The 11458-nt window shown below is 38.5% G+C and overlaps 1 protein-coding gene across 1 annotated transcript; it reads right to left on the bottom strand.

The window, feature by feature from the left end:
- Positions 1–1517: 1517 nt before the first annotated feature.
- LOC105437477 lies at positions 1518–6261 on the bottom strand. The gene is made up of 3 exons (XM_011664116.2): positions 6156–6261; positions 2838–3608; positions 1518–1558 (listed from the first exon to the last, which is right to left on the bottom strand). The coding sequence occupies exons 2-3, from the start codon at positions 3523–3525 to the stop codon at positions 1518–1520; spliced, it is 729 nt and encodes a 242-aa protein (XP_011662418.1). The 5' UTR covers positions 3526–3608; positions 6156–6261.
- Between the last annotated feature and the right edge of the window lie 5197 nt (positions 6262–11458).

Raw genomic sequence — 11458 nt, forward strand, 5'->3', positions numbered from 1 at the left:
ATATTGTGTTTTTGAAAATTCAGGATTACATATAGGGATAGTATGATCCTGTTTCAACGTTGTAACCTAGGTTGTGAGAGTATTACCTGCTGGTGTTAGTTTCGTGAAATTGTTTATGTCATTCTTAACGTAGGCAACTGTGTCCATATTGTGAATCAGGTAATCTCAAGGCATCCAACATTTATTCATGAGCTTGAGCGTTCTAAAACCCGATACCACTTTTTAGCGACCCTATCTCTTTATTAACAAAACATAGCATATTAACAAAAATGATATTCATAAACAATAAACACATCTTCACAGTATAAGTTTGTATTGCATTTATTATTTCAAAATTGCATGTGAAAAAAGGAACTTAACCCTAACCTGGGGGGGGGGGGGGTCAATTTGACCCCCTCTAGTAATTTAGCGACTACTCCGGAACCACGGCAGGTATAAATTGTTCATATCGTGACTTCTTTCTTTCGAGTCTTACTCATCTTTTAAAACAATATGTTTGAAAATCGGACGTACAGTTACAAAGTCACATGCCCTTTTATCTAAGCATTTCATCACGAAAATCGCTCATTTTGGTGATTTGTTTACAAAACATATGGACATATAATTTTTCCTAAAAAGAGATAAAACATTGGTTATTTGGTATTGGTTAAAAGTGAAATAAGTTTAAAAAACAATGAAATGCATAAGGAATGATCAAAACAAGAGATAACATAAGGAATAACCTGGCTCTTCGAAATTGTTGTTGTCGTATAATTATTCCAAATGGTCTAGCGAATATATGAAGTGAAACAGATTTAATTTTCGGGTTTTCATGTAATGGTATGCATAAGTTTTTCCTCTTATCATTTTAAGTTCATTTTTGTTAGGATTACCTTCTAAAGTTGTTTCCATGACATAATGGCGTTGAAATGTAACCACAACAAAAAAACGTTTGGTATATTTTAGATGGTTGGGAGCTACTTGAAGCCAGGTCCATTACCTGTTTCGATCCATCATCGGAGTTGACACATTGTGCTGTTTTCATCTACAGGTAAGCAAACTGTCAATATTTTGTTTACCTATCATTTCATATCAGTTATTTATGTAAACACGGTAACTTGCTCCAGCCTAAGGGTTGTTTTCATGAACTAAATGAAAATATACGAATTATAGTAAAAACAAAAGCCAGTTACACAAGCTAACTGAACAAGATCATATGACAAAATAAATACTTCAAATCAAAACCAAGTAAAAAATAATAGGCATTTAATAGTATAAACCTTTAAAAAAAAAAAAAAAAATTTAAATTACAATATTGACAAAAAAAATGCAAATTAACGACCACAAATCAAACTAAATAATTTACCCATGATGTCTTTTATTTAAGATAAATATATTATTGATTGTTTTCAAATTGCATTGTTATAATAATTGAATAACAGATGTTTATTTGTAAACTGAATAGTATGGTTCTGCTTTTTGATATGTTGGAAAAGAAAGTTTAACAATATTATAAAGATGAAAAATGTATTGTACGTCTATCTGCCTAGGTACTCGTCAGCAAAATATGAACCGACATCTGCAGAAAATCAGTTGAATTTAAAGGTAAATATCAATTCTGGTCATACGATTGCATTGCCCAGGGCCCGTATTCAATTCAATACTTAAGTACAAAATTTAAGCTTTTTACTTAGCATTTGGATTAGATAATATACTTAGCCAATTTTGGTATTCAATTCACACTTTTGGCTACGTATTTTACCCTAAAACTAAGCAAAATCTCCATACCAGACTTAAGCCAATTACATTTATTTGGAGTCCTTGATTGGCAGGCATAATGGTTTTCTCAGTTACGCAGTATTATAACCTGCGCACAATTATATCTGCGCGCATTTATTGCAACGCATCAATTGCGCATTAATTTTAATTGACCGTATGACGTCACAATGCTTATCATTAAGTACTTTACTTAGATTTTGTCTTACGTAAGTATCATTCTAAAATGCGATTTGAATACGACATAAGTAAATTACTTAACTTAGCCAGCTTAGTAAATTTCTTACTTATGCTTAGTATTGAATTGAAAACGGGCCCTGGAGCCTAGCCACAAAGAACCTCCATGCTTCGCATACATCACTTCATACTCTTTCTTCGTTCCAATTTTATACGTTTAAATTTTTATTTCTGGACCACCCTGGTAACGTAAGCAAGCAAGGAATCCATAGCTCTAAATTCCAATACAAGGGACATGGCAAATGATACTCTCCAGGACCTGAACACATCTAAATACCGGTACATGGTATAATCCCCTTGAAATAGATAGAACATATTCATATATTATATTCATATTCAAATTTATTGTCCAATGATTGGAAATTTGTTTCATTTGCATGTCAGTACACGATTACAAATTATAAACATCAAAAAGATACATCAGGTACAGATGAGCAAAATATGAATTGGCATCTGCAGACAAGCAAAGGTTGTTATTGTGATTGGTGATGTTATTTTACCTGCCTGCTGACAGGGGAAAGCAGCCATATCCAATGTAATAATTATACCTAACCATGTAACTTTGCTTCGATAACATTTCTGACCATTTTTGTCAACACAATTTTTTTCAAAAGCTAAGACCATTAAAACATATAACATGTTTAGCGTCCCCGTCCGCCCACTTCCTTTTTTGGGGCCGCCTCCTATTTTTTATATATTTTTTTTGTCTTTCATGGATTAAAACATGCCGAGCGGCCATTTTGAGCAGCCATTTTGAAAAAAGACAAACAAGGGCCTCCTCCTTTTTTATTTGGCTTAACAGGAAATGTTAAAGGAGGAATTTAATTGTGGTCATGAAGCTTTACCTGTTGCAAATCCTATGATCACATCAAGCACACTGTCTTGGTTGACATCCAAGAGTCTGATGCCTGACTCTATCTGTAGCTGTGGAATGTTCTGGATCCAGACATCCTGGAGAGTGTACTTGGTACAAGGTAGTACTGTTCTTTGAGGCTCTTCCTGAGGGTTAGCAGCATCAGCTTTGGATGGTTCATCTTCATCTTGACTAGCAACAGTGGGGGTCTTTGGAGGTTCTTTCAAATTGGAAGACACAGTGGGTTTTTCCGAGGGTTTAATCGGCATGCCGATCCCAAAAGGCCTACCCATGGCAAAGTTCCCGAATGAGGCAATGGCAGATAGATGATTTGTATCTTCGTCATCACTGGTCCGGTGTTTGGCGGCATCCTTCAAGATCCTCATCAAAACTAAGGCAAATAGAACAATCACCATAATGATCATGACAACATAGAAAGCCTGGAGGCAATCCTTCTTCCTCTTAAAGTACCATACCGGCTTCCTTTTTGGTAGTTTTGTGTCTGGCGTGTTCGTCTTCACCGGGGTGGGGCGTGCGGGTATTCTGCGAGCAAACTTCCTTGGGGACATCAAAGGTCGACTGAGGTCAACGTATTCATCTTCACTGGAACTGGGGTCGTCCAGGTAGACGTCAAAGTATCGTTGGTTTCCCATACCGAGGGCTGTCATGGGCGCTGTCATAGTCCAGAGAGGAAATCAGTCATGGAAAAGATCTAGAGACTGTCATTGTGGCTTGAAGGGTTGTTAGGCTCCTGCAAGAAAGACTGAAATGAATCGCATTGTCAATGAAAGTATACAAATAATACACATCAGTGAGGGCATTAGTAACAATTACCCACATGATGTACCTTTCGAACAGTCTAACAAGCCCGAGGTGAAAGTTTTGACTGTTTTGAAGGTACTGAGTTTGGGTAATTATACTAATGCCGAACAAATTGATGTAAATTAATTGTTTTATAAGATTATGTTTTATTCGTTTAATTAAATGATGTTTTATTTGTTTAATAAAGTGATGTTTTATAACATGATGTTGATAATGACCAGTCATTACTACTGGATAAATACGCGTTAGGCAAAATAAATGCCTGGTCATATACGCTTTCACACAATCATATGATGAGGAAACATGTCATCATCTATAATAATAATAATAATAATAATAATATGTCTTGTTTACCCAGGGTAGCCTCATCAGTATTCATACTGTTCTCCATGAGGGCCCTGCAATCATATTATTAACCCGGTCATCGGATTCAGGCTTACCCGCACACAATGTATGCACATTTTCCACTCCCTGGGGAGCATTCCAGCCAGTGCATCATTTTTACAAGCGCACACTTGCTAATCTAAGCACATTAGCTTTCCCATCCTACTGGGTACCAATTTAACACCTGGGTGGAGAGTGGCAAATGTAGATCAATGTCTTGCCAAAGGACATTAGTGCCGCGGTGGGACTTGAACCGCGGACCTTGTGATCCACAGTGCAGTGACATATCCACTCGTCCACGACACCTCTACTATGTTATATCTCAATTTCAGGTTACTCAAAGAAGGAAAATACAGAAATTATGCATTTTCTTGTATAAACTGTAGTTGGGTATAATAACATGCATTCATTCACCTGTACATTTATTGATCCTCCAGTTTACAGGCAGATTCACATACATGTACATGTAAATGACCAAGTACATCAAATAATATCACAGTGCCAGGGAATTTGGGTGACTACAGATATTCCGTAACTGCTTTTACAAATTGAAAATCAGTGATATAACTGTAAGATGAACATATATCAAGTTCTTCTGTTCAGAACTTCTGGAGCCAATTTTTAATCTCCTTTGGATCGTTTCTGGTCTGCCCCCTTCTGTTAATACACTAAGAGCAACAACAACAACATAACTATTCACATATAAACTACCCAATAGTGGAGATTTTGCAATAAAAACTACATTGATAGGCATATAATAAATGATGCTTTGCTTTTAGCAAAAATGTTTATATACCCATTTGTGTTTTAAGCAATATATAATATAGGTTGATATTTGCCTGAGTATATTAGTTGTCCCCATTTTAAGAAGTGCTGTGATAAGTATTATAATGGCAAGTAGTTTAATATCCACTCTCCACCCAGGTGTTAAATGGGTACAGTACCAGGTAGGATGCGAACATTTAATCTAATTTGCTCAGCATCGTGAGGATCTGTAAAAATGGTGCCTGGCTGAAGTGCTCCCCGGGGAGTGGAGAATGTGCATACATTGTGTGTGGGTAAGCCTGAATCTGATGACTGGGCTAATACTTTAATCTGTAAAGCGCTTAGAGTCATAGTCAATTAAGTGCTATGTAAATGTGGAATATTATTATTATTACATACTAAATTTACAGTTATATATTTGAGGCTCCACCCTCCCCTCCCCCCCCCCCCCCCCAACTCAGGAACGGAGGGACCACATTCATGTTCTCAAAATCTCTGGTAAAGGGGTACTTTTCACGCAACAAAGTCCGGCTTGTAATACATAAAATATCGGCCCGTATTGACTTTACACCGCGGACTTAGGGGGGTAGTGATACTGTGATAGTAATCCAATGGAAGGAATTGCATGGAAATACACTTTGATGAACAATAAAATGAATATATCTCAAAATTATACCCCGGTCGTCATTAATCAATCCTAACTCATCATAATAATCTAACATATCTTCAGATAATTAACTCTCAGAGACAATTCCATCACCAAATTATCATCACCACCATCACCATCACCATAGCAACACAATTTAATGGCCATATATATCAGTCATCTTCACCAAATTATAATTATCCAAAATAGCTGCTGCAATCAATGTGATCACCCACTGACACAGTCTTTAACAAAATGGCTTTTGAAAATGCATTTTTCATTCATTTGCATATGTACCAGCACAAACCTATTTAGACTAGATCTATATGCATTTAAACACGCATCAAATGCAACGTACGTTCCATTCTCATCTAATCGCAGTCCATTGCTCTCCCGTCTTGGAATCACATCGCACGAAAGTGCCCTCACAAGCACGCACGTACAGTGTACACCATCTGTGAAGTCACAACTTTCACGGGGATGCGATGACGAGGTGTACACACAGAGATATACTTCCGTACATTGTCACCCCCTTCGCTCTCTCACGGAGACGCGTTGTCCGCTAGCGCTGAACATACAACATAATCAAATACATTTCCCCATGGCAAGGACATTTAACAATGTTTCATATCATAAATCAAATATCCATTGTAATACAAACGTATTTTATAATTAAAATCAATAAATAACTACCTGTTTGTTTTCACTTGCCGTATCAGTCAACAAGTTGCAGCGGATTGATTGGTAATGCATGTAGATGCTGTGCACAAGTGCCGTGCGTCTTCACATTAGTGTGTGTTCACGTCCTATCCATCGTACGTGTACCACACTATTGCAGTTACCACACTTGTGTGTTGTATTACGGGGATGGCGCCATGCGAGATTGCGGAGTAGAGTCACTGGGGATGCGATAAATAAGAGGAACTCTGATCTTTTGCGAGACAGGTGCTAGCTAAGTGGTCACTTTCTATAATTCAAGAAGAGATACTATATTCATGTGACCATTATAGAAAATAAAATGTGATAATCTTCCATTTTCATTTTATCAAATGGAAAAAGATATTATTTGTAGAGTCCACTTAATTCAAATAAGCAATATTCATTCATGTCCATAATTATGTCGTAAATTAATGATTTTATTACCTTGTTTTGTCTCTCCGATCTCTCATTCTGCTTTCAGCAGTAGGCCTTTTGTTAGTCTTCCTCCTCCCTGTGCTCTAGCCTCCCACAAAAAGATTAGCTCTATAATAGTCTTATTTTTTTTCCCGATGTGCCCGATGTATTTATTCCTGATTGTTTTCTTCTCCAAAACTGGTCTTTACCTTTAATGTTGTTGTTCCTATAGTCAGTGGCGGATCCAGGAGGGGGGGGGGGGCCGGGCCCCCCCCCCCTTGAGAAAAAAATCATGTAAAATCACGTGATTTTTACCTTTTTTTTGGGGGGGGGGGGTGCAAATTGAAATTTTGAAAAAAAAATGTGCTCACAACCCCCCCCCCCCCCCCCCCCCCCCACTGAGCGACTTTTCGGCCGGCGCGATTTTCAAATTTTAGGGAGCAAAAAAAAAAAAAGTTGGGCCCCCTCCCCTAAGAAATCCTGGATCCGCGCCTGCCTATAGTTCCCTTATCCTGCAGATGTTGCTTTTGATTTCAAGTCATTCTTGTCCATAAGTTCCACCTCTTGGTCTCTCTCTCTCTCTCTCTGCACTCTCTGTCCGATCCTTTATAATCACCATAACTCTCCTCACAGATGGAAATGTTAACTTGTATTCATGATCGACTTTGACAGTGTGAAATTATGATGCAAGCAAAGGATGACACAGGCTATCTCTATGCTACACCCACAGTATATTGTAGCTATACCCCCTTTTTCTTTTTTTTCTTTTTTTTTCTCTCTCTCTCTCTTCTCTTTTCCTCTCTTTCTTTCACTTTCTATATACAGAGAGAGACATAGAGAAAGAATTAATATATATAATTAAGTATATTACATATATATAGAGAGAGAGAGAGAGAGAGGGAGAGAGAGAGAGAGAGAGAGAGAAAGGGACAGGCGCGCCGGAAGCAGTTTGGGATGGGGGGGGGGGGGGACATTCCAGGGGGCTCACCTTCCAGGGGCACTATGGTGTAATGAGCACATACCTTTGGAAGGGGGGGGGGGAGGGCAGAATAAAAACTCAAGGGTTTTAGGTATTTAATTACGGTCAGATGAGCACCCAAAGCACCGCCGAAGGTCCTTTTTTTATGCCCGACTGTAAATTTGGGAATTTCTAATTTGCCAACAACCGCATCAAAAGGTATGACTTACAAAGAAATTGAGAAAAAATACCGGAAAATCAGGTCTTTTCTGCAACATTTGTAAATCCCTGGTATCGAATTAGAAATACCCCCCCCCCCCCCCCCCCCCCCCCCATCAATACGCCAGCGTTTAGGTGCTCATGTCCTCTCATCCTTTTAATAAAATTTAAAAACACGATTGCCCATCCTCTCACAATATTTCAACGATATGGGAGAGGGGGAAATGCATTTCACTCCCCCCCCCCAACAAAAAAGGAGCGAGAGAGAGAGAGAGAGAGAGACTGGAAAAAGTTTGAACGCAATCGGATTACCCCCCCCCCCAAAAAAAAAAAAAAAAAAAAAATAATAATAATAATAATAATAATAATAATAATAATAAATAAAAATAAATAAATAAATTAAAAAAAAATAAATAAAAAAAAAATAAAATAAAATTGTAAATTCTAATCACTATATAGCCTACATATTGCGACTTCAAATTGGCGGTTTCCGTAATGTTACCGTGATGTAGTGCTGGACAACTTTCAAATTCGTTCCAACACACTGCAATGCGATTTTAATATATTTGTTTCAATTTGTTTCAATATGTTTATTCGGTAGGATCTTTTCTTTATATTATCATCATTAGTAGTATTAGTGTAGTCGGTGGCGTACGCAGGAAAATTTCACAACGACTCAGCCAGCCGCTGAATAAGCGGGGGGGGGGGGGGGGGGGGGTAAAGAGGACATATTATTTCTTCTTTTGGGGGGGGGGGGGCAGACCAAAAATCCGCTTCATCCTACTCTTACATGCAGGCCCCGCTGAACGTTTTACAAATTGGGTGAGGGAGGCTAAAGTATTTACGATCATGTAGAGCGTAGCCTAAATTGGTGTGGGGTCTAGGGGCAAACCCCCTTGGGGGGTCAAGGGGCGGAGCCCCAGAAGCTCAGGGGGTATGGACATTTAATTACGGTCAGATGAGCATATTTTTATACCTTGTTCATGCTATGGCAGGTAACTAGTTGGCGTGTAGTCCAGGGGATGAACCCCCTGAAACTCAGGGATTTGAGCTATTTTATATCGATCAGATAAGCATTCAGGGGCCCGCTTTAGGCCCTCTGGTGGGAACGATGGGCGGAGCCCCCAGAAGCTCAGTGGTTTTAGGCATTTAAACACGGTCAGATGAGTTTCAAGTCCGCCTTAAGCCCCTAGGTGGGGTTCAGGGTGCAGAGCCCCCGGAAGCTCAGGGGTTTTAGGAATTTAACTACCGTAGTTAAATGCCTAAAACCTCTGGTTAGATAAGCATATTTTGAAACTGTTGTGACACTGGCCGTTCACTAATTGCGTTTTTTTTTTTTTTTTTTTTAGATGGGCCCCCTCCACTGGCGCTTAAGGGGGGGGGGGGGGAGGGGGGTGCGATTTTTCACATTTCCGAGGACAAAAAAAAATACGAAAATTAGCGTTCACCCCCCTGAGCTTGGGGGGGGGGAGGGGGAGGAATGCAGGGGCCTTTCGGTGCCCGCGATCAACAACTTGTAGGCGTAATCATTGCAACTGTTATTCCCCTTCTTTTTTTTTTTATTCCTCTTTTTTCCTTCCCTGTATCCACCTTTTCCCTCTTTTCTTTCCCTTTCCTCATTATTTTGGATGAGGGGGGGGGGGGGGGAGGGGGGAGGAGGAGGAAGCGCAGTCTTGCAGGCAAGTTTCTTTCGGGCCCTGATATCCTTCTTTTTTTTCCTTTTCGTTTCTTCTTCCTCTTCTTTCTTTCCCTTTCTCTCCTCTTTCCCTCCCCCTCTCTCTCTCTCTCTCTTTTCGCGGGGGGGGGCACTACTACTTCTACTACTACGACTACTACTACTACCATTACTACTACTACTACTACTACTACTACTACTACTACTACTACGTCTACTAATGATACTACTCGTATACCACTTTTTGTCCTATTACACCTACGTATATCAGTATTACTGCCATCGATGATAGTTTAATGTCACAGTTAACAACTAAATTAGTAATACCCTTTGTAAAACTGCTACTACCACTCCTACTACTGTTGCTGCTGCTGCCGCTGGTTGCAACACTAACAATCGGATAAGTGTAGAAATAGCAGAGATATGAATGTAAGAGGTAAACGTCAGTAACAGCAAAGGTAAAACAGAGGGGGAGTAGTAATAAAGTAGTTGTAGTAGGAGTGATAGGAGTAGAAGTAGTAGTAGTAGAGGTAGTGGCACAAGTAGTAGTAGTGGTTATAATTGTAGTAGTACACTGCAAATTCGTTGTGTAACGACTTCACACACCAGTTGGATGGTTCACTCCTTACGTAGGGGTTGTGTTAAGTTGTGAAAGGAATTTACACAGCTGCTTTTGTTTTAACACAACTTAACACAATCCCTGTGTAAGGACTAATGGGAGAACCACCCAACTATTGTCATTAGACAACTAATTTGCAGTGTAGTAGTAGTAAATGTAGTAGTTCTAGTACACTCTAAAACTGAAGTGCTGTTTTTAGCACTTGGAGGACTATACTCAAAACAGAACAAAGGGCCTCCATCAGGTTTCACCCATCTTTCGACTGCCTCTAGTTTCACTTTGTATTATATGTGTATGTTACTGTATCATTGTTTAATGAGGGTTTCAAATCCACTCTGAAGTTATTTTTTTCTTCAAAATTCTCAATTTCTTTGGTTATTCTCATATTGTCTATTTATTTGTCCTCTAACCCTAAATCTCTTTCTCACGTTTTCTCTCACTTTTTACCTACATTCTCTACCATTCACCTTTCCTTCTATAACCTGTTTTGTCTTCGCCATACATATCCCACTTTGTATTTATATTTCTGTCAGTTTCTCTCCCAATTTCACTTGTTAAGTATACTATAAGTCGTTTGAATGTCACTTACTTGAATTTGTATGTATACATGTGTTTTAATTTCTTGTTAATATTTGTCTTCCTGCTGTAAGTTCTACATTACGATTGTGTATTATGGATATTTTGTTTAGTTATTTTGGATATACGATCGTTTGTATTGATTTCATCCGGGGCCCTCACGGACAGCATTTTATTTTAAGCTGAAGAGGCAACCGTGTTTAAAAAAAAAACTGAAAATAAATAGATAAAATAGATATGCATAGCACCTTTAGGCTGCTGATATATTCTGATTGCTCTTGCGTGCTGCTTTTATAGCACAAGTGCATGTGCTACCTGTTACAGCACCCATACATTTGCTACTTATTTTTCACTAAGTCTCTAAGGGTGTTATTTATTAGCACCGTCAGAGCGAGTTTCAGGACTTTTCAAGTGTACTTATACTAAGTGAATGATGTTACAGTGCTGATTAGGCACCACAGCAGGTTGTAATATTACTATGCTTGTCATTTAGTTAGAAACTCAAAAGAACTTTATTAGTTCAAACATTTCTGTCTAGTCTCATTTACTGATAATTCTTCTCTTTTCATGTCCATACTCTCTTGCACTATTGCTCGCTTATTGATCTTTCCACTAAGACTATATCTGCTTTCATTAATTTGTGCAGGTCATGATGGTTGGAAATTCGGAATTGCGAGAAGGGTATCAATAATATCTTTGAAAGTAAGTACTCCTTTTTTAATTTAAGTATTAGGACACTGAACCGTCAACACATTTTAATCATACGCTATACTAATTGCAAGTTATAAAACAATTTTCATAGAAACATCAACATAACGATTATTAAACACCATACA

Source organism: Strongylocentrotus purpuratus, unplaced genomic scaffold (genome assembly GCF_000002235.5).
Source record: "Strongylocentrotus purpuratus isolate Spur 01 unplaced genomic scaffold, Spur_5.0 spur5_contig_812, whole genome shotgun sequence".
NCBI lineage: Eukaryota > Metazoa > Echinodermata > Echinoidea > Camarodonta > Strongylocentrotidae > Strongylocentrotus > Strongylocentrotus purpuratus.